Raw genomic sequence first — 24,918 nt, forward strand, 5'->3', positions numbered from 1 at the left:
TTGAAACTAAGTCTCTATAAAAGTAACACTCTTTTATTTAATTTTCAGTGAAGATTATTTTTCCTTAAAGATTTTCGATTTTATTATTTCAGTTTTTCCTCAGTAGACCCTATTTCTTCCTAAAGGCACCGCAAGTAATACTTAGTTTATTCAAATCTGTAGACTTTTCTCTATTTAGTTAAAAAGTTTTATTGTTGAAAGGTAAGAAACAGCTTTAAGATGAAAGAACATAAATACATAGAATCTCCTGAAAGTGTTTCTAAATTTAATGAAGACAATTTTTAAAAAGCAAAATTAGGTATAGATCTTAGGAAAAAATGAAAATAAGAGAAAATAATAAGAGAGAAAACCCAAGTCATCAATATAAATATTTCCTAGTCTTCTAAAGAGATTTATCTTATTTTTCTAATTATAACAAGGTTGTTACAGGTTAGCCTTGTTGGTTAATTCAGCATAGGAAAATGCATAAGGACAATTCCAGAGACAATATTTCAGTATTTGGTAGAAATTTTAGTTAGAAGTCATGGATTCCTCTCAGTATTTTAAAATAAGAAACAGCTGTACAATTGGGAAAATGCTGAAATTAATTGCTTTCACAATTCCTTTAATTAGTATCCTCAAACATTTATATATCTTTAAATTTTTCTTATATTTTGCCCAAATCACTGTCAGTTCAAAGGCATATTTTGCATTTTACTCTGTGAAGAATCATTGTTAACATGCATAAAGCAGCTCAGGGAGCAGAAGTTCAACAGGACTTTTATGATTGTGCCTTGACGCTACTGCCTAAAAGAAAAGCTTGGGAGTTACTGGAATGTAGAGTTTGACAAGGTGTTCTCTTTCTCTTCGATTTGAGTTTTGTGTTTTCCCTGCACTGGGCCATGGCACAACTGGAAAGGGATTGTGGTCTGCACTTGGTGCCAGGCACAGCCCAGAGGGGAAGCAGCTGTGGCACGGAGCTGCGCCTTCACATATGCATCTTATGGAAAGATGATGAGTTTCACAGCCACAAAGTAATGTACTGTCCTGCTGGTGCTTAGCCAAGCTTTGTCAGAAAATGCTGGAAAAGTGAGGGAAGCCAAGACTTAAATTATACTCCCTTCTTTTGCACATCAAATTGACTGGTTTAAACTTTTCACTTGTACGTCCCAGATGATCGGAATTTCATTTTAGGAAATTGTGTCTTCATTCCAGTTTGACATATTAGAAATGTTGATGTTTAAGAAAGAATTTTAGAGATCTGCGTAGTGAAAGAAATGGCCTAATTTATTACTTTTTTTTTTTAACTATACCAAGATGAACTAGCTACTTCTTGGTAGAATAACTAAATCAGCTACTGCGTAGAACAATGCTGTATGTAATGAAGTGTATTGAATAAATATGAAGTGCACTGACAGCTAAATGTTATTTGTAAACCATTTTTTAAAAGATATGCTTGGCATATAGGAGGAATTTATTACCAAAAAGGATCACTTCAATAATAGGAAATTAGCAAGATACCTTATTAAAGGCTGCAACGAAATGAGATTATTTCAGATACGTTACTCTCACTAATTCATTTAGTTCTGCATTTGTATGAGGTACAATGTTTGTGATTTTACTGATAACTCAGAGAATATGGGTATAATTCAGTATTCACTGAATATATAATATACTGATGTATATTAGAAGTGAGGTGTAGAAGTTACCATAAATTCTTTCACATTGTAATGAAGATCCCACAGATCTTTGATTTTTATTAAATATTCACAGTTGTATTGTGACCAGCAAGGCAATCAAATCTCAATGATTCATGTTAGTATTATTTGCACCCTTTGAATTTCTCCAGCACGTTTTCCTGACTGCTCATTTGAATATGAGAGAACCCACCCAACAACTACTTCTCTTTGTGTTATAAAAATATCGTAAATTTGCATTGCAAAGAACAACTACAACAGAGAAATATTCAATGTCCTATTCAAAGTCTATTTAAATTAGTACATAGAAAAACTGGGCAAAACTGAGGATTTTTATGAAATAACAATAGTTCACCAAATCCCATGTTAAATGGCTAAACAACAGAGGAAATACAGAGTGTAGTAAAGTGTTTAGAAAACATTGTGGTGGTAATGTGTGTGGTAGAAAACTTTGGTGGTGATAAATAAAGTGTTTTGTTGCATATACTTTTCATGGGAATCTTGACTTCTGGCAGATTTTCTGTAAATTTTTTACTCCATGGATTTTTTTAATGGTCTGTTGGTCATGCTTAAACATTCCAACAGAGGTCACATTGTTGTGTTAGAATTTATATAACAAAACATTAAAACATAGCACTTAGTAAAAACATAGCTGGCCTGAAGATTAGAAAGTGGAAACAGAGGCACTAAAAGCATCTTACTGAAGAGCCATGCAGCAGTGGAAGAGAAAATTGTACCCTTCCAGGCTACTGCTTTCTAAGCCAGTCATACTTGTGATAAACTACCTCTATGTGTTTACTAAAATAACCAGCTACCAGCTCAATCAATGTAGATATTATCAGATACTAGATAGATAAGATGCTAAAAATTGTATAAGCACAGATACAGCTTTTTTTTTCCTGGATCTTCACAAAGATAAACACAGTACTCTCCGTGGTAAGTTTTCCCAATAGAGTGGTATTTGAAGTGCTGTGTAACTCAGCAGCACAGGGGGTACCAGATGTTCCTTGTCCATCAGCAAGGGCCCAAACCTTGTTATTGTTATACCTTGTTACTCTTATACCTTGTTACTCTTATACCTTGTTATTCTGCCGTGTTACCTCTTCAGTTTGGGTCAGTAGGGCTCTTTAAGCTAACATGGCTGTGCTACTGTCATTTTGACTCCTGTGTAGTACAGGTGTATGTAAGATAGGGTTAAACTTCCTGGGTCCCAGAAAACATCAGTAGTCTTATTTATGCCAATGTGGATCTTAGTGTGCATTATATTTACATTTGTAAATGGTTTGCCTTGACAATGTTACAGTACTAAGCATACTGCTTTGAATTTTCACAATATTCAGGTTAGCTATATACAGACATGACTTCAAATATGCACAATCTGCACAGCAATCTAGAAATATACAGTATTGAATTTGTCTTATGATAAAGGTCAGAGGTTTGTGTCCAAGGTAGTTTTCCTGGTTTTCCAGGATGAAATGTATGCATGCATACAGTATGTTATGCTTCCACAATGTATTTTAAAAATAAATAAACTTAGAGGAAAATAGCCTTTTTCTTATTTTTTTCTAAATGCTGTAACATAAAGTTGCCATGCTGAGTTGTTAATCAAGTGAAAGCTTTTTGACTGGCAGTTCTACTGTATACATTCATTTAACGAAGCAGGCTGTTTGCTGAGATTTAGGAGGACTGCCCATACATCTCTCTTGTACGTTCTTAGCTAGAAGGTGGGGTTTGGATCCTCTGGGATGGAGGCAGTCAAAGTGCTGATGGCTGTGACTGTGGCTGTTTTGTTCAGCAGGTATTCTGTGGAGTTCAGTGACAATGGCTCCTTTTTCTAGCTTCATGTATGGTAGCTACAGATTTAAAATACAAAACTTCCGATTTAGATGTTCAGAATAGAAGCTATTATACCTTTTCATTCTGAGAAATGAACTGAGTTTTAACTGTGAAAAGTATATAACTGGATTCTCTTCTTGCTTGGGTTGTTACTCGAATCTAATCAAAAGCATGAACAGGTTAAAAAATAGTAGCATAGTTTTTGGCTGTAAGATATGGCCCATATTTCACTGCTGCCTAAATGACCTTTTTCTGACAAAAGAAGTTTTCTCTACTTAAAGCTATGCATATTTTTTACATTTCTGTGGCCTACTAAAGCTAAAGAGAATGCAGTGCAGATGTGGGACAATTTCTTTTATTTCATTTCCGTCTAAGTAAATTGACGTAAATATGGAAATAGACAAACCTGCTGGCAGGAAGAATTTGCATAGAAATTACGATAATCACATGCACTTCAGAGGGGTGAGGTGAGATGACCACAAGAAGTGTTGGGTTTTTTTTTTTCTTTTACAAATCTTTCCCAGAAATAATGTGGTTATTCCCATCAGAGATTTACCGGGATGCGTTTCCACTCGTGACCTCAGATAAAAGAGCAAAGAAGCAAGAAAATCTGTGTTCCTAGAGTTAAAGTGGTTTATTTTTCTACTTTTTAATTCTCAGAACATAAGCCACTGTCTTTTCTCACTTCTTTTTTGGTACTGAATTTACAGGGAAAATTGTTCTGATAGAAACATATTGATTGTAGTAAAGAATTGTATGTTACCTGCCTTGCACACCTCACAGCGATATTTAACTGGTGAGAAATGTGCTCTAACTGACACCAAACAAAAGCAGAGTTGTTTTTCATTTTAAGAGTTTGCTCTCTACGTGGCCTTGAATGTTCGTTTCTTTGACAGTAGATAATGATTCATTCTCTTGCTTTGCAGTTTCTAGATGGCTAAGTACTTAAAAAGTCAATATTGAATTTCTAAGCAGAAATCCACATATGATTACAGTAAAGCTCTGCTATCACAGCATTATATTAAGTGATGTATTGGTATATTCCACATCTATAAAAATAAGAAGCTTAAATTTTACTTTTGAGGTGTATTTTAAAATGTGCTATGTTGATTTTATTGATAGTTTGATTCTTCTGAATCGAGATTCACCCAAAGTGAAAAATTAAAAGTGAACTATTGCTGTAAAAATCATCCAAAGTCAGGGTAACTGTATGCTTGGAAACATAATTCTCTTTGTTTTTTATTTAAGGTTTAAAGCCAAGTGATCCAACCATGACTGGCAAAACACAGACGAGCAATGTCACCAATAAGAATGACCCAAAGTCCATCAACTCCAGAGTCTTCATCGGTAATCTGAACACAGCTATTGTCAAAAAAGGTGACATCGAAGCAATCTTTGCAAAGTACGGGAAGATCGTGGGCTGCTCGGTGCACAAAGGTTACGCCTTCGTACAGTACATGAGCGAGAGGCACGCCAGGGCCGCCGTGGCGGGAGAGAATGCCAGGATCATTGCAGGGCAGCCGCTAGGTAAGGGTTTGTTAATGCCATGGGAATGCTGCTTTCTCTTTCCCTTCTGTTTGAAATACCACCTGCTGATGGCGCCTGCAGGACTAGTGAGTTTGTTTGCCGATGTTCCATCTCAGCATATATCCAGGATTTTGGAACTGACAGAATGTTTAACATATGATGTGTTGCCTAGGTGGTACAAAATATTTAGCCCTATAAACTGCTTATTTATTAAACAGATCACTTCTGAAAACTTTATACTTATTTGTAATTCCACTGTAGTGAACATGATTATTCTTGTGAAGAAAAAATGACAATTTTTCATAGAATCTACTTTACTAAATTTACTGTAGTGTAAAAGGGCTCACCTAATAGATGAGGTTTTCTTTCATGTAATGAATCTAAAATGATACCCAGCCCACAGATGTGTCAGATATTATACAAAAGCAAAAGAATAGTTTTTATTTGTCCTTGAAATCATGGCAAATCAAACTATAACAGTGTTATTTAGAGAAGTATATTATTAAAAACTAAGATTGCAGGTTTCCTACATAATAGTGTAAACATTGTTATCTGAATTCTGAATAAACAAAAGAAAAAAAAGTAATATTTTTCTCTTCTAGTGCTTTGTCATGAATGCTTAAGTAAAATCTAGTTGTTACATAATGCAAATTTTACCTCTGGAAGCTATTTTTAATTGCCTATGTAGGCTGTCAGTGATAAGCCCTGGAGTCCATTCTTAGACTTACAGTCATATATATACAGTAGCAATGTTTAGTACAGCAAGATGTTTGGTAGGATTCAGAGGTCTTTCACTACAGCTCTGAATTGTATTGCTCATATTCAGCACCAAGTGTGTAATGGCTACGTCAGGAAAAGGTGAAGTGTAGCCAGTGTTTTGGCTGTAACAAGCCATAAAGAATCAATATGGCTTGTTCGTTTTCAGTGTTGCAGGCTGTGGAAATCTATTTTTCTGATTGTTTGTAGAAACTGAAGCATTTGTGTTACATGGACTGTTCTTTTATCACAGTTATTGAACAGTAATTTTAAGTTTTATATTTTAACTCCTACCTTTTGGGTTCAAGAGAAAAACAGATTAAATAATTTCAATTGTATTCAAGGGGAGATTGCTTTCGAACTTCATTAGGAAAAGTCATATAGATGAGTGAAATAAAAGAACTCAAGTGATAAAAGCAAGGCAGCACAGTCAGTCTGTGGGATGGCATTATTGGAAGACGTTTCCTGGAGCGGTGTTCTCCAAGCAATAGGCCATGTAATGCCATCAGTGCATTACTTACAGCTTCTTGCACACTGGTCTGACCAGATTTTTTAAACTGTGTTTTCCTAAGGCAATAGATCTGTTATTACTATGATTACTGTTGCTAGACTCTTTAAGTATTTCTTGTGGCATCTGTAATATGCCAAGCATTTTGTAGAAGGAAATGCCTTTCCACTACTCTGTGTACTTTTGTGCTTTCTGTAGCAGGGAAGTGAATTTGTTGCAAAGGAAATAAAGTGACCAATAATTGCTTGAGTTGTTTGAATATTTTAATAGTAACAGAAATTATTTACTCAATATTAAGTTTCAACTGTTTAATCTTAAAATATTTTGATTTTTCTGCACATTCTCCTGATAACATATTCATACTTCAGTTCCTAATATATCAAGAAATATAAAGAATAAGCAAGGTGAGATTTTCTTTTTTCCTTCCTAATTTGGTCTTTTTTATATGTGAAATGCAGTTGCTATCAGTATGGTTTGACAAAAATAATGAATTTATAAAAATGGAACTTCTCATTAAAGAAATTGGTTCTATGAATTGTTCTAATTGGCAGTATACATTAGCAGTCACCACACATTAATGAGTAGATGACTGAGAAAATTTCCTTGGGATTTTGACCCAGAACATCTTAGGCACAAATAGTGCATTACTGTGAAACTTCTAGATGAAAATTACTTTTTTTCTCTGTCCTGAGAGCTTTGCATTCTGAAATAAATAGAACTAATTAATTTATGCCAGCAGTCAAGTTAGGGAAAGGGACAGGAAAATCCTGTTACAGATGTACAAATAAACTTGTTTAACATAGCTGAATTTTCTATTAAATTGAATTAGAATAAATTAGTAATGTGAGGGCTGGATGATAACCAGATAAGGAAAGTTATTTGAACAAGGGAATATTTGAAAAACATTATTCCACGGTATATGCCTGATACTACTATACACTAGTACTCAGTACCTCACAAAAGAAAGCATAGCTTCATTTAGATTATGTTAATAATGTACATTAGCCCTTTCATGGTATGGTGAACTGAACCATTTACATTAGCTCCTGCCTTTTGTGGACTAATGCCATTCAAAATGATGCAGCTCTATTATCAGAGTCAGAAACCTTTCACATGTGTGTATCTGAAATTTAAAATTGAACCCGTAAATTCTTGTAGCTTTTTAGAGTGCCACACAGTTCACTGCATATCCTGTCTAAACATTTCCTCTGAGCTGGAGCCACAAAAGATTAGGCTCAGTAGGTATATAACAAAGCATTTTGTTTAGCAAATTCCTCAAATTAGATGTACAAATCTAAAGCATTGGAATTACCCTAAGTCTTGCCAGCTTCCTGTGGGTCATTATTATTGGCCTGTTATTGGTCTCATCCATCAACTCTGAAGAGTGTAGTGGTCAGTGATATGTAATGGTGGTGCCAGGGATACTGCAACTTGACAGAAAAGGATTTCATGAGCTATGTGATTTCCAATCTTCCTGATTCATAAAGTGCAACACACTCTAAAAAGTTGTGGGGTAGAGATTGTAAAGGAAGACAAAAAATATGCTTGGGAAATTTATTGCTACTATTGTGAAGTACAGTGTAGTTTCTTGAAGTAATATTATGTCTTCATGGGAATAGCATATTTTCCTGCCCTCAGGACAGAGACAGGTCAGTATAGGGCACAAGAGTCTGCTTCACAATGATTATTTTGTAAATTGCTTCAGGCTGAAGTTGAGAAAATATTGAAGTTGTTCTAAGACAAAACTGCAAGTTATGTTCTTTGTTGTGGGAACACATCCACACTATTAACTCTTCTCAAAAGTTTCTCACCCTTTTATGCACACTTGTGAGTTACAGAATATTTGTATATGTCCACTTCCTTTCCAAATAGGACAAAGAGACAGAATGAATAGGAATTATTCTGAGGAAGTAATGAGTCTGTGAACTTTACCAAGGGTGATTTTATCCTTCTCTGGTGAGCAGAGGATTAGACACCTGCTTGCTCAAAAATGAATGGTGCAAATCCCTCATTGCAGCTGCAGGCTGAGGAAATGAGCTGTAACCTTTCTCATAGTGAGGAGCCCAAGCCTGAACACAGGATTTGAGGTGCAGCCTCACCAATGTCAAGTGCAACAGCATGATCACTCTCCTGGTCCTGCTGGCCAGTTTCTGATACAGGCCAGGATGCCATTGTCCTTCTTTGGCCACCTGGGCACACTCCAGCTCATGTTCAGCTGCTGTTAACAAGCACTGCTGGACTCTTTTCCTCCAGGCAGATTTCCAGACATTCTGGAAATCATCCCCACTCTGTAGCTCTACATGGGATTCTTGTGACCCAAGTGCAGGTCCCAACACATGATCTAATTGAACCTCATCAATGGCCTTAGCCCATTGATCCAGTCTGTCCAGATCCCTCTGCAGTGCCTCCCACCCAACTTGCTGCAAACTTGCTGAGAGTACATTCCATCCCCTCACTCAATCATAAATAAAGATTTTAAGATAAAGATATGCATCGCAGCTTCTCTCTGAAATTCTGGTATAACTATCATATCAACTTCTAAATCATAATGTCCCTTTGATTATTCTTGGTTAATAGTTCATAGCCTTCTATTTTATAATACCTTAATTATTATGTCTAATTTTTTTTTTCATTTTCATGCACATTTTTATACCAGGATAATTCCTTTAACTTGAGAATTTTTCTTCATTTGTGCATATAAGCCAGGGCTTATACAGGTATCTTATTAGAGGTATCTTATAAAAAAAGTTTAATGGTCTAAGGCTTGTACTTTTTGTTCTTTTTCATGAAAGACACATGGAATTTCATTGTTGGATCCTTAGGAAAAGGAAAGATTATAGTACCAAGACTACAAGAGATGCTGTAGTTCTCCAGCTGATGCCCTTTTTAACTAATAAATAAGTTCCTCTGTAGCTTGAATCGTGTTCTGTTGCTGCAAATATTACTCACCTGTGTCGCCTTCAGGTCTAAATTAGATGCAGTCTCTGAATACCAAGTGAGTGTATATTGACCCATAGTCTAAGGTAAGATGCTGGTTGCAGATATTTATTTTCAGAGACATACTCTTTTACACATCCTTTTGAGAAGCACAAGAGCCCTGAAGGGGCTTTTTAAATTATAACTACCCAGTAGAAAATATCCAAGGTGAATAGCAGGTAATAAAGGGAGATTTTAGAGAGACTCAACATATACCTTTGCTGCAAATTGAACTGATGTGATAATAAGGCTGTTTTATCTTTTGTTTCTCTTGCCTCTACTCAAAACATATCTTTTCTATTTTATGTTTGTAATGTCTAACAACACTGAGAGACTTACATGTGTATTTGTAGAACAAGGACTCTCCAGACTGAAACAATTTTTCACCTCAATCTGAGCTACAGAAAACATTAATTGTGTCATGAAAGTTTCTGTCTTAAAAGGAATAAATGCTTTTGCTGTTTTAGTGAACTAATTTGTGGAAAAAAAGCATTTTGACTTAAAAAAATAACAGATTTACCCAAATTTTCTGGATGACTAATCTTTATCTAAGCCAACGATAGGCTAAGATAAGAAAGTAGAATCTAAATTAGGGGTTATTCCATTTCCACTTAGTTATCAGTTTTCAGTCAGTAGCATGGAAGCATACCAATCTTTTATTTGTACAAACATAAGTCATGATTTATTAGAGCAATCTGGGTACTCTTACCAACCTACCTCCCACTAATGTAATGGCAGGATTTATCAGGAAAGCAATGCTGTCTTGTTTTAAAGACTATAGTGGAGCAGCAACTGAAAAGGTTTCTTATTTTGCTTCTATAAATCTGTAAAGACTTGAGTTTTAATGTGGGTCAAAACATTAAAAGGACAATGACTACCTAAAGCAAACTCCTTAGCATGGACTTTACTGATATAATAAAAAAGTGGGAATATTTAGATATTTTAATGTATATTTTAAGGGAATATTCAAAATAGAATAACCATGTACACATAATTATTATTCATGTATTCGAATTTTGTTTTAAATCACACAGCATTAGAAAATTGTGTATTGTAATTTTCATACTACAGGACCAGAAAGGACAATGCACTTCATAGAAAATTCTTTGCTCATTTGTAATTTCTGCAGACTCACATTTTGATATATTGCACTTTTACACCATGGAGCATTACACCATGGAGTAAATAATCTGAGAACTGTAACTCAGTAATACGCAGGTAATTTTCCAGGTAAGTGAGAGTTAGAAAGCTTTAGAGTTAGAAAGTATTTACGTTCTGATGAGCCATGATAACTTTATAGCATATGGTTTTAAACACTTGAAAGTTGTCCTTCAAAGAATATTGTATTCTTCTGATAAAATAATCCACTTTTTAATTAATAGTGTTTAAGCAAAAGCAAAATCATGCTTGTTAACTGCTATATAAGAAATTATCATTATCATGTAAGTTTGAGAATAAAAAATTTAACAAGCAAATACTTGAATCAGTAAAATAAATAATCCATAATCCTATAAAATTTGTGAGATGTTGTGAGTCTTGTCTTACTGTGGGGAGGACTTTTGCATTTGCTGAACTCATATAATTATTTGTTGATTACTTCAAAAGTGATACCAATTTCCTTTTGTAAAGTAGCCATTAACATCCAGGCCAGGTTTTGAGGAAGTTTATTTGATCCAGAACTTTTTTATGTTGAACTAAACATAAAATAATGATAAAGTAAAAAGACCAAGTGGTCTTCTTCCAAAATCAAACTAACAGAAACAAAACCCAAAACATAGTGCATTTGTAGCCAAGATGAACGTAATGCCTAATGTCACAGGAACCTAGAGTGAAACTGGGGATATTGACCCTGGCTTGCACTGTCTTTACTAAGTCATTCCCACTAAATCCCTTCTTAGTCAATGTCTTCATCATCAAGCCCTCTGGCACACACAGATTGTTACAAAACATCTGAAAAATTTTTAATTATATTTCCACAGCTTAGCTCAGAGGAGCTAAATTTTGCCCACTAGAACTAACTCTTCTATTCCATTATTCCAACCTGTTTCTATATTTGGGAACCATTGTAATCCTGTTTCAGCCTACTCTGTGCAGGAACAGGGATCCTGTCCAAAGACTTATCTCATAGGTCTCAGCCTATTTTGCTGAGACATTTTGCTACCCATGCCCTTGTGGTCTTGGTGAGGTCTGTGCAATAGCACACAGGAGTGGCAAGTCTTACTGTAGAGGGCCTCGGATACAACAATCTTTCTTCATAGAGTCTTCTAATAGTGGATAATTTTCATATGTCCCTTGCTGTTGCACATTTTGGTGTCTCCCAATACTTTATACCTTCTATTTTTGCAGTAAGACCCTGCAGCCATAGCAGAAGATTATAAACCAGTTTCATGCTCTTGAACAGAAAAACATGATTAAATCTTGTTGTCACTCCACAGTCCTGTTTCTTTTGCATTTCTGTTATCAATATTTCCTCATCCTATATTCACATTGAGACAAACCATTCCATGCATGTAAAACAATTCATATAAAGGTAGGAAGGGAGGGCCATTTTTAACAATCATCCCTCAGCAGTTCAGGGCAGGGCACAGTTGCACAATTGATGTATGCTTGTTCCAGAAGAGCAAGCTGAATTCTTCATCATGAAAGAAAAATCCATATTTTAATAGAATGACCTGATTCCTTAGATTGAGAATCCCTGGACTAAGAAAGAATGAGTTTGAGCCCCCATATTTCACAAAAGTTTCTATTTCTCTCTTAGTGAGACTTGGTCAATTCTGAGTGAAACTACAATTTAAATCTATTTTTCATGTTCAGAAAAGCACATATCAATAAAATAGTTTATTTATGAGGTGAACTTATGGGAGTGAAGTTTTCTTTATTGCTTGCTTGATGTTTCTTTCTGTGAAATTCTTTATATTATCATAAAGTGAAAGTTTGCAACGTTCTTCCTGGAATAAGATTTTGTACTTTGAGCAGCCTGATGTCAGTTCATGCAACTGTTAAGCATGTCCTCCATCATAATACCAAAAATGATGACCTGATTGCTTGTCATCAACAGATGTTATTGAAAGAAAACCTTTCCTTCAAGGCTTAATAAAGATGCATATAAATATACATTTAGTCTTCTGCATGGGTAGCTCATCTTTAAAATCATAGACAAGGTGTTATTATGGGATCTTTCTAGGTCCTTCTCTGCTTTTTGACATGTTTGTATATAGCACATGGTCTATCTGCATAAAATGTCACTTTTTTCATCATTTCAGCCTTGGGTTTCATGAACACTTTGTGTCTTCTTTCAAGATGGACCTGATATATCCTTAGCCATTTTGTAAGAGCTTTTCAACACATTTAGATGATGTTATCTCAAAGACCTCTGTATTAAGCTTTTCTTATGTTCATATCTTGATGAGATTGTTATTTTTGGGTTTTTTAGCAAACCATATCCAGAGAGACCTTCTGGATTTGAAGTTAATGCTGTTTTATTTCTGTTGCAGGTCTGTAAGAAGCTTCCTTTTGACAGACAGAATTCTTTACCTTTTCTTAAATTTACTTGCTTTGATTAGTGGCTGCTGAGGCCACTAAAATTGTATAGCAAATTTATAATGTTAAATGCTGAACTGTTATAACATTAAGCAGTGACAAAAACATTGTTGTGATAGGTTCTCTCATAATATTTGTCTCATTAAGCAGTGACAAAAACATTGTTGTGATAGGTTCTCTCATAATATTTGTCTCAAAGTCCCATGTGGAATGCACAGTACAAAAACAAAACTATCTCTAGGATGCTCTACAATTTTTGGTTTGGTATGCTAGGAGGTCTTGTAATCTGCAGCTTCACTTCTTTTGCTTGATCTAGCTTGATTTAATTTGATAGACTATTTTCCATTCATTTGGCTTCTTTAATTTTAGATAGAATCTCAACCAGAATGAGTGATATTTTTTAGATCATTTGACAATACTTCACTATTTCACTTGTACTGATGCCGTTAGAGTTGCTAATGTCTTCTCACCTGTTTTTTTTTTTAATGCATGCCTGCCATATATACTTCTTTTCTCATTCTTTTGTTAAAACATTTCATTGGAGACCTCTTTCCAAAGGGTATATGTAGAAATTCACTTCTGCTATGGGTTGTATGGAAAGGGCAGAGAATCAGAAGATTTCTTATCTAAATCTGACAGGCCAGTTTTTATCTTTCTAATCTGTAATTTGAGGCATGGGGGTTTTCAATATGTATTCAGCACTGAATGGTGACAGGACAGAATAATGCTATTTTACTGTACTGCAGACTCTGGGTAAGCCCCAGCCCTGTTATTTGTCTTTGGACTATGATTGCTAAAGCCTTGAAATAGATTTGCCTCCCAAGTTATCACTCAGCTGTTTGGAGGAGGAAGTATAGCAAATTTTTTTCCTGCCAGAATACTGATGTAGCATAAAAAATTCTTCTCATAATCATAGTCTAAATTCATGGAAGCTGGTCTTTAGCATGATGAACTTTTAGGATCACTCTTCCTGTTTCTTTCCTTTCTTAACAGCAAGTCCAGCTAAAATGAAAGTGTTCTTTTTTCTATTTAGCTTAACTGAGACAAGAAATGTTTTTAGGGCACATTTGCTGTCTCAGATTTGATTTCATGTCTTAAGCTTACTTGCATTTCACATCTAAGGAAAATACAGTGGAGGAAATCTGTTTCTTTCTCAGGTTTGACACTTAATCCTACCATTCTTTCAACAGCAGACAGCATCATCAGCAAAACTGTGCAAGGCACGTAAGTTAGTTGTTTAGAATTTATTAATAATTCAGTTAGTTTTCTGCACATCATACTGGCAAAGAAAAGTTCACTAGCAAAAAAATAAGAGAAATTTGACAAATTAGATGCTCCTATTCTATACTACTTCTCCCTTTTCCAGAAGAAATGTTACTATTAATGAGCTCCACTAAAAGCTTATGAAGTTTCAAGTAAAAGTAATTTTCTAGGTATTTTAATTACTCAGAACTGAAAACTACTCATATCCTTAATTGTTATAACCCTTTAAGTGACTTCAGTACCTCCTAAAAAAGTAATGGAAACTGAATCAGACTTTTTCTCATGGCAAGATTTATAATTTTCAAAAGGCCAACTGAAAAGGGATTAGGCTGGATTTTAGTTTACCTTAGAAATTACCTTACATTGTTTTCCTTAGAAAATGATAATATATCTTTAAGAAGACATTGTCTATATTCCAACCCAGCATGGAATTTCTAATTTGATTTACATGTAAGTTCAGATATGTGAGTTCCTCAGCTTTCTCACACTAAATGATAATGGTCAGGTGGCTGAAAGATGTGGATATACACTAGCTTGCCCCCAAAAGAAGTACAATCATTTCTACAACTAAGGACTAAAGGTGCACAGGAGTTCCTTGAAAGTCTTTGCTTCCATGAGTAAGATTTTTACTTTTTTTTTTTTTATATAATTTTTTAGGTGTGAAATGGTGCACTTAAAGACCAACTGTTTTCCTTTGTGGCAGTCTCAGTATTTTAATAACTTTTTCTTTTGGTCAGCTCTGTTGTTTGTTTACCTAGTCTCCACAGTGTAAGTGTGCAATGACTTGATGTTATCTGAACACTTTTATTACAAGCACACTTATCCATACACGTTTTTTATGAGATTAAAACCTCATAAAAAACAGCAAATCCAATAGAATGCTGTGGTAATTTGTTGCAGATATCTGTCCCACCTATCCTGTTGCTTGCAGTTAAATGTCAGATTCTAATCCTCCTGTGCCTTGTTTCATTCTTCACACAATCATGAAAAAGAGGAACAGAACATGATGAGTTTGAAGTGCGGAATTAACTTTCAGATCTTGAAATAAACAGGGAAGTGTATAATATCTTCTATTTCTTCTACAACTGTAAGGTTTCTGGACTCACTTAATGAAATCTATGTCTATTTTGTTAGTGTTTCATGTGAGGAACACAATATTTTACTGAAAATAACAAGTGTAAAACAAAGAGCAGATAATAAATAGACACTAGATGACAGGAAAACCTGCACTTGGCAAAATCTGAAGCCATTTCAAGCTGTGATTCACTTCTCGGCCATATGATAATTCAGCATCTTAAATTTTAAAGAGACATTTAAAATACTTATTTTTAATTATTTTTTTAAGGTAAACTTTATCTCTTGATTTGATACTGTCACAGTTTTTGTTAAATTGTAGAATAATTTGTGTTGGGGGAGACCTCATCTAGTCCAACAACATACTCAAAGCAAGGCTGACCCAAAACAGTGAACAGTCCAAAAGGTCTGTCAGCCACTTTCCAAGTCACACATGCAACACATAGTTCCAGTTTTGGCTGCAAAGGTGCCATAGGACATTGTGTCAAACACCTTGCTGAAGATGAAGAGCCCTTAAACTACCTCTTTCCCCATCCACTAAGTTATTCATCCCATCACAGGAAGCTCACTTGGCTGGTCACAGTTTGCCTCACCAAATGCACTGACTGCTCCTCATTATCTTGTCCTTCATGAGTCTGGACACAGCTCCTTGTAGTTGTCTGGTTTGTTTGATTTCCTTGTAGTTGTCTGGTTTGTTTGGTTGGGGTTGTCCACCTTCAATACTAAAGTTTGTCCTGATCACAGAAGCAGGCCTTACATGTTGGTCAGCAACAGATTCACTGTCCTGCTCCAAGCTACACAGATCATGCACAGACAGTTGCCAAAAAACTTGAGGACATGATTTTCTTTTTCATATATTCCTTTATTTTTTCCCTCCTTAACTTCTTCCAAGTTCTGCCCCTTTACCACATTATTTCATCTTAAAATATTCTACTGCTGTCTTCCCCTAGCCTAATTTCTCAGTTTTTGTTAACTTTACAAATTTATTTGGTATTTATAAGAGCGTGTCCCAGTAATGTCTCTCTCATTCATGACTTCTGTCATGTCATACTGCCCTTATTTTTTAAATGTTTAGTGTTTTGCCAGACTCAAGCTGCTACTTTTTGGTGATGTCAGAGGCTGGGATTAATCATCTGCAAGCAAACCCTAATGTTTCCAATCGAGTGAGATAACACTGATTATGCCTGTAATTCTCCAGAGCCTATTTCTTGTCTTTGAAGATGAGTGTGACATTTGCCTTTTTTCAGTCATCAGGGAGCTCTCCTGATTTCTCCAGCCATTCAAAGGTGATAGAGAACAGCCTCACAATAATATTAACTAGCTCTTTTACTGTCCCTGGATGCATTTTTTCAAATCTCATATTTATTTTTAACACTAAAAATTTATGTTTCATTATATCATTATGAAAGCTTAACATTCAAAGAAAAGCAAATACCACATTAATTCCTTACAAAATCAGTGAATTTCTTGTCAGTTTCTCTTTTCCACAATAAGAATATCACTTTCTTTTTTTTTTTTTTTTACTCAAGATTAGTAACAGGATTGTGAATTTAGATATGATTTCAAAAGGTTCTTGTTTTGTAAATGCAGATTATAGTTACTCCAGCAGCTGATCTGTATGGTATCTATGAAAGTGGCAGTTCTGCAAATGATGGCAGAACATGTATGAAAGAAGTAATGCAATGGTGCTCTGAAAATCTGTGCAAAGTCACAGGCTGGTATTTTGAAATCTTATTAAATTGGGCTACAGGGTAATACATAGGATGTTAATTTTCTGCACTAGTAAAACATTTGGGCTAAAAGAAATTAAAGTACATCATGTAGTAACAAGAATCATTGTTTAGAGAACTAGATAGATTTGGATTGGAATACGTAGGTAGGGTGAAAGATTTATTTTAAATTGGAACTCCTTTATCTTATTTGAACAATTAAGTTGGTACTTAATGCAGATGCAGTTTTAGCAATTCAGAACTATAAGAAAGGGTTTATTGGCTTCTTTTTCTGTTTGGACTTTTTGATTATTCCCTGGAGGTTTTTTTGTTTAGTTTTTCCTAATATACTTCAGTGCATGTGACAAATAGGACAAATTTGCATCCTAGATTTACAAAGTCACTCCTAATTGATATATCTGGAGTGAAAATTACTATTTGCCTTTGTCCAACTTTGAAAATCAACTTAGGCACTAAATGATCTTGCTGCAGTCCTAGGAATTCCAATAGCCAAAGTTTGAAAAGTTCTAGTTATTCCTGGACTTACAGGACTGATGTTTGATAACTGTGTAAATAAGACCAGATCTATGTCTTGGGCAAATCCTTAAAGATACAGAGTTCATCAAATTATGGTGGGTTGTTTTAGTGGTTTTTATCTGGGGGGGGGGAAAAAGCCACTATTTTTACATTTTCTCAGACTTAAAGGGGACATTATTTTAGGAATTATTCTTTTTAAAATTGTATTAGCAAAATCTAAAAAGTGCAATTTAATGTAGTTTTCCTGTTCAATCCATCTACATGTATGAATACTTCAGAGTGAACTGTTATGAGGCTTCAGCTATTCTGACCTTAGTTAAAAGTAAATTCTGATAATATTTTCAAGACTATGAAAACTGAGTTTATAGAAACAGTTCCATGCTAACATTCTTGTGAAACAGAGGCTAGTTTTGTGGGTAAGAAGGTGGCTGTTGTTCTAGGGATTTTTTTTCTTTCTAGGGTTTATTTTATTTGTTACCCAGACTTTTAGAGAAAATTTAAATGTAAATTTTTAGAGAAAATTTAAATGTAAATGGTCAAATTACAACGAGATAAAATCAACACTCAACTAGCATTGCAGCATCTGGAAAAACAGTTGTGAATTTTTACAGCCTGAGTTTAGAGGTGTTTATTTTCTGTTAATTGGCACTTATAGCTGCTTTATTTGTTTCCTAGTCTTAAACTTTGGTTTTAATGTATTTAAATCTACAGGCAACAAGGAAGAAAAGGCAAAAAACTCCTGAATATTATTAGATGTGAGTAGTGAAAGTGGTTATGTTGGGATTTTTTTGGTCTAGTGTGCAGAATGAGGTACCAATTTCAATCTAATCTGATGTAACTTCAAAAATATTTTTGTCCTAGACCAAGTCTTTGTGTATAAGAAAAAAAAAAAATAGAAATAAAAAAAGAAACTAACTCCATTAGGAGCATATTGGACATAGTGGACAGTAGTAACATACAAGCTTAACCATAAAACTCTGCATCCTTTTTCTACTAATAGTAGAACAGAAATACGTTAAGAGAAAAAGCTTCTAAATTCCAATTATATCACTTTTTCTCTTTTTACTTTGGTCTTCATCTTGAAACTCTTGATTATCACTAACATTGATCACACTTAGAAAGAATACCTTGTTTTATCCTTACACTGACATCAGTTCATTGCCATACAGTCAGTCATACATTGACTCTTTCAATAAAATTTCTCTAGTTCTAATTTTTATTTGCCTCTTCCAGAAAAATCTACTTTCTCTTTTTTCTTATAGCAAGTGCCTGTTTAACAAACAGCTCATGCTGTCTTACTTGCCTTGTTCCTCCAAGCTGTTTCTTTCAGGGTCTAACGGGAAGGTTTAATAATTCTATGCACTTTCAGTTCCCAGTGAGAGACCAACATCCTGGTAAGGATGGAGGTGCAGAACTGCATGGTCATTTAGCAAAAGCTCTAATACAGAAACTCTTGGCACATTTTGGCAAGGGACCAAAAAGATTGGAAATTCATTTTTGACTTTCTTGCTCGAAGCAGGGCAAACACCCACATTAAATGAAATTTTCTTGGAGTAACATTGTCATAAGTACTATCCTTTTACAAAAACAAAAATGTGATTTCTTTGATTGTGTTCAGACAACATGACTAAAGTGCATAAACTACTGGACAGAAATGTTTTGTAAAAGGCAGAACCACAGAACTTTATCTCTCTGTTGTGGTGCCTTGAGAAGGCTGACCTAGAACAGAGGCTAGACTGAATTAAAGAATGAAGTAGGTATTTATTAAAAGGCCTCGATGGATCCACCTTGGGCAGTACAAGAGCCCAGCCAGGGTGACACCCAAGATGAAACCAAAATGGTCAAACCAAAATGGACAACTGGTCACAGCGTCGCACACTCTTATAAATTCTGGTCCGTTAGCATATTGGAGTTAATTGTCCAGTTGTAGCTTTAGCTTATGAAATCTCATCCTTCCTGTTTCTCTCTCTTCAGTCCACCGCTGTTTTTGCTCTTGGGCCTGAAATTTGAGTCAGTTGTCCTTGGTCCCAAGCTAGAGAAGGATTTGTTTTGCCTACTCTGTGAAGAGAGCTTGCCATCCCCTAATATGAAGCTCAGAACTTCACACTAACAGAGCACAGAATCTGAAAAATATCAAAACTAAAACTTAAGGTGTCAGTTGATTCAGATTTAGTTAACTGGAACAGGGCACAGAACAGGAATGTGGAATATTACAATTCCATGTAATTTCATGTCTTTTCTCTCTGAAATTGTGTGCTTCCTTGATGGCAGTGCCTGAAAGAGAAACAGATTCAGGGTCTCGTCTGCTGTCCCAGGCACTCACTGATTTAACTCCAGTCTCAGGAGCATGACATTGATCCTGCAAGGGTTAAGCATTCTTCCCTGACCTGATCTATGTGCTCCTGATCTATGTGAATTCTGTGAAAGGGCAGTCCAGGGATAGTAATTCACAGGAAATGTAATCTTTTATTTTTAGTGGTTATGTAAAATTACCACTAGACTTACAAGCCATCTGTTTTAAATTCTGATGGTATGCAGTATATCTAGAGTGAGATACTTTGACAGTGAACTGCATCATCACTGTACACCATATATTTGTTCCAGTAAAAGTTCATTAGTATTCACAGGGATCCTCTGGCTCTGTGATACTACCAGAAAATGTCAAATTGTTCTTAGAATTTATAAGAAGGTATAAAATTCATGAGCTGAGACAATGAAAACCCCAAAGAATTGATGACTACCATATATTGTACTCATTTTGGCATATGATTTTTTTATGTCTACAGAAATGAAGGCTAGTCACCTAACCTTTCATCAAGTCAGCATTTTCTGAAATACAAAGACATGAAAAGTGCTTACTAATGATTGCTTGGCACCCATCCTAATATATCTAGAATGAGAACAGAAAAAATATACAGCAAGTTCTATAGTATGACATCCCAATTCCATTTTATCCTTCAATAAAGCTTCCTTCAGTCTACATGCCATTATGCTCTTGAATCTTGATAAGAAGAGAATGTCCTTGTGTTCTTCAATAACTTAGAAATGTAACTTGGATTTTTTAATAAAATAGATATGCTAATGAGAAAGGGTACAAAATCTGTGTAAAAAGACAAAAAATAGATACTTCACTGGGGCGTCTTGTGCCTAATTTGGACACCAATCAATGTCTATCTATTACAAAATGTATTTTCTGATTTAAAAACCTGTTGCAGAAGAAATCAGGGCTGATAGATAAAGAAGAACCAATTATGGAACAAATATGCTCTGGTTGCTTAGGTACAAATGGTCACAAGCTGCTCTTGCTTAACAGGCATGCTGCTTATAATCCCCCATTGGACAAACCTTGAAAGTGGATATGAGCAAGCTCTATTTGGAGAAAGTTGAGGTAGACAAGTAGAAATATGATCAGGAAAGATTAAAGTATTTTAATTGTTGCAAAAAAAAAAAAAGGTAAATAATCATGAAAAGAGTATAGTGTTAGATTTTTGAAAAATGTTTCAATGTATTTCTGGGAAGAAACATGGGATGTTTTTGCTTTAGTTTCAATATAGATAAATCTGTAAAGATTTTTTTCTCCTCTATTTAGAAGCTGACAGCTACATCCAGATCACAGAATGATGATGACATGGAATCCATTCCAGAAGTCATTACAGGGCTACAAAATAAATGATCTTTAAATACTTAAAATTTATTTTAATCTCTTCAGAATTTCATAAATTCATAAATGTTATTAATTCAGAATTTCTGAAGAACTATCTGGGTTTTTCTCCAGGGACGTTCTCAGCTGCTAATATTTAGAGAGTTACCTTCAGTAAATCTTGCACTGGAATAAGAGTTTCACAAGGGTAGAATTTTTACAGAGAGAAATTGTTCAGTTTGTATAGTTGAAACGAAACCAATATTACAGTGATTTATTGATTTATTAACACAAAATTAATTGGAACCCACAACCCATATCTATAACAAGAGATCATACTCCATTCTAGACAGTTGCAAATTTTTATGAAATTATTCCAAAATTTTTAAATCCCTCTCTAGTATTGATCTCAGTAGAGCACATCCTTGTTGCAGGAGATGCATGCCCAGGTTTTCCCCACCTCTGTTCTCAAAGGGCAGATGGCAGCCACGGGAGGTGACTGAGACCCTCTGAGGTGGAGATTCTGGGGTGTCCCTGTGCTGGCATTGCACAAACTGGGGGCAGCAGCTGGGAGTGCCTACAGAGAAGCAGAGCCCCCAGGCCATGAAAAAATATCTAGAAGGGTCTCCACCCTGCTGTCCTGCTCCCCTTCTCTCCTGCTCACCACAAATCTGTTTCATCTGCATTTCTGTTTAGGTGACTTTTTTTTTTCCAAGTGTCTTCTGGTAATTCTGGTAATTACTCTTTAATTTGGTAAATGGTTGTTTTCTTCTTTACCTACATCAGATTTTGGCAAATACCATCTCAGGCAGTTTGGTCATCCCACTCAACCACATCCTTACACTCACTCCTGTCCTGTTGGCTGCTGTTATCCTGGCCTATTTGCCAAGACTGGACCCTGTGAACACACCTTCTAGAAAAAAAAAAAATAAAAAAGAACATAATATAAATAATTTAAAATGGTAAAAGGGCCAAGCTGTGTGATAAGAACCCTGTTCTAATTATCTTAAATTGTAGGAAAAAATAATGAAATTGCTGGTGCGGGACTTGAATAATCAAGATTTAACATGGGGATAACGTTACTAATATCAGCATGACTTTACAGAAAATAGAGTTTGAGACATTAAACATGTATTGTCTTTTATAATTTAACACCATATAAAAAGGCTGAACTGATGGAACATAGTTCTGCAAGGCACTTGATTCATTCCAAGTGGAAATTCGATTAAGAAACTGTCTTATGACATAGTTATGGTACATGCCAAATGGATTAAAAACTAGTCTCAAAAGACTGGTAAGTGGGAAGTAATCATGCAGCAGGTGTGTGACTTGTGCAGTCCCTGATAGAATAAGTTTTTTAATCATACTTTTACCCAGTTGAAAAGACAGCAAAAACCACTGATAAATTCTCTAGATGGCACAAAGATGCTGGAACTCATGAATGCAGAATAAAACAAGACATTGATATCAAAATAGAAAACAAATACCAAAATAGGAGTCAAAATGTGACTCCTCTAGCTATAAGATCTAACACATTGATAATCAGCTCTTTTGTATGGGAGAAAAAGGTGTAACAAAATCTGAAGTCTGGAAACTTAAGTGAGAAAAAGCAAACCTCAAAATAGAGAACATTTTTTACAGTGAGGCTATTAGGATCAGTGTACCAGAACTTTCAGTCAAAATTTCTAAAGTAAACCTTGGATGTTATCATAAAGGATATTTTCTAGCTTTGCCCAGACTTAATTCAAGAAAATTCTGTGGTCTGTTACAACAAACCTGAATGGATTTTTTTTCTGTTTCTGAAGCTGCAGAAACTTCCAAAGACAGAGATTTGCAGACTCTTGAATAAATACAATAAAGCAAGAAAAAGATAAAGCCTTTTAATTTTATTAAGGCCCCTAAAGATTTATGTCTGATATTAGTAATAAATCTATATAAATTACACAAATGGTCTGGTTTCATCTGCACCTTTGGAAATTAGATGAGCAATAACCACCAAATGACAAGCATGACTTAATTTAGCCAACAAACAAGCAGGGTTTTTTCAATGACATTTCCTATTAAATAAAAGAAAGAGGGAACAGGACTTAAAAACATTCTAAACCACAGAATGTTTTTAGATATATTTCTTACAAGGTCTTCTTTACATTTATCTAGATATTAACAAAACTGGTAATAATCTGTAGAATAAAATGAACCTGTGAATCAGAATTATTTTATCTTTCTGTGCTACAGAAGCAAAATATTTCCCTATAAGGTCATAACTTCTTTTTTTATTGCAATCTACATTTTCATTCCAAACAAGCAGAGATGCATTTGCACCCACCTTTCTGACCATCACAGGCATAATGTTATTTGTCCTTAAGAAAAAAGACAGACAACATAATAATACTATTAGCTTAATACCATCCTAATGTCTAAAGTGGTTTTTTTTTTCTTAGAATGAAATAAACATTGGTGCAAAGGGCTTGAATCAAATTTGTTTAGAGAAAGTGCACTGTTCTTGCTGGAATCACTGCTTCTTGAAACTTCGATTAGTGATCTCATTCATTGTCCGGTTTTCGGCTGTTTGGAGGGCCTGGAAAGGCCCGGAGTGGCCTTGGGGCAGCCCGCGTATCAAAGGACGAGAAGAGGCTTCAGTTCTTCTTTCGGTCTCTATGTTTATTAATTGTTTATCTAAAAGATTTTCTTTCAGCCCGACAGAGGTCTGCTCAGCAGCCAGCCATGAGCACACTGTCCTGCCCTCCGGACAGTCACCTATCTTTATACCCAAAGTTACGTGTACAATATTTATCATTTTTCCCCAATACCTTTCCCCCTTATTGTCCAGTGCACTTTTAGTAATGACCAATCCCAAAGTGCCACCATCACCACAGAAGATGGAGGAGAAGAAGAAGAAGAAGAAGGACAGGACACGCCCCAATTCCTCCATCTTACTTCTCTAAACCCCCCTGTACAGAAATCCTAAACCCTGTGTCTCACCCTCTAATTAACTAATCCCTTCACCATTCACCCCGGTGAAATCCTCCTATCCTCATACAGGTGTCGTCTCCTGTGTAGGATCAAAGTCCAGCCACCAGACACTTCTGGCAACATTCCAGGACTCCCGAGCCCCCCAAGGGTGGTCTCGGTGGCTCGGCACCTCAGTCCTGAGGTGCTGAGATCCCACAATTCATCTCCTGTAGCAGTTATGTTCTACTTTGTAATGTCAAATGACGATCACACATCCACCACATTTCTGAATGTTTTCTCTTCAGATGAATGTTGCAAAATTTAGCAGAGAATATGTTAACAGTTCTAAAATTCCTTCCTCAAATGATTAATTCCTGCTGGTTCTTTATTTTGTGTCTGGGCTGACACCAGTTCAGAAAAGATTAAGGTTTTACTGCACTCGTAATTCAGATCATTATTTCAGTAGTTGCAGCCAGAATCCTTTCTCTTATATCAGGGTGTAGAAATTACCATCCTCTCACACTACCCTGAAATGCTGCTCCCTCATGGGCATTCAGCAATTTTTCTTTCCAAGTAACTCATCTTTCCATACATGAGCTCAGTCACACAGAGGACTTAAAATGATTTGAAAAGTTTTGTTACTGTATTTTTTACAATTACTTACCCATTATATGTTTATAAAAGCATATATGGAAAATGAGGTGCTTTTGTATGCATCTAATTAAAATGTATTTTAATATGAAATTTTACAAAAAATATAATATTTGAAAATATATAATTTTTACCTTCTTCACCCAATTTTAGTCAGGCTATAGCTGCAGAGAGAATTTGTTTTACAATGCAGGCACATCTCTAGCAATATCTTATGGCACAAAAAACCCAGTAGATTTTTAATTTGCATAACATTACACATATTTGCATAAA

The 24,918-nt window shown here is 35.2% G+C and overlaps 1 protein-coding gene across 9 annotated transcripts in view; it reads left to right on the plus strand.

The window, feature by feature from the left end:
- Nucleotides 1-24,918, plus strand: part of RALYL (RALY RNA binding protein like) — a 378,947-nt gene that overhangs the window by 188,001 nt on the left and 166,028 nt on the right. For 7 of the 9 annotated variants that reach the window (XM_014275804.2, XM_074553290.1, XM_005479417.3 and 4 more), the window contains one exon: nucleotides 4,761-5,039. In XM_014275804.2, coding sequence (XP_014131279.1) covers nucleotides 4,784-5,039 — 256 coding nt within the window. In that variant the 5' untranslated portion in view covers nucleotides 4,761-4,783. Of the gene's footprint in view, nucleotides 1-4,760; nucleotides 5,040-24,918 lie in introns of those variants that run through there. The other 2 variants (XR_012582968.1, XM_074553276.1) reach the window with 2 other exon arrangements.

Source organism: Zonotrichia albicollis, chromosome 1 (assembly GCF_047830755.1).
Source record: "Zonotrichia albicollis isolate bZonAlb1 chromosome 1, bZonAlb1.hap1, whole genome shotgun sequence".
Classification (NCBI taxonomy): domain Eukaryota; kingdom Metazoa; phylum Chordata; class Aves; order Passeriformes; family Passerellidae; genus Zonotrichia; species Zonotrichia albicollis.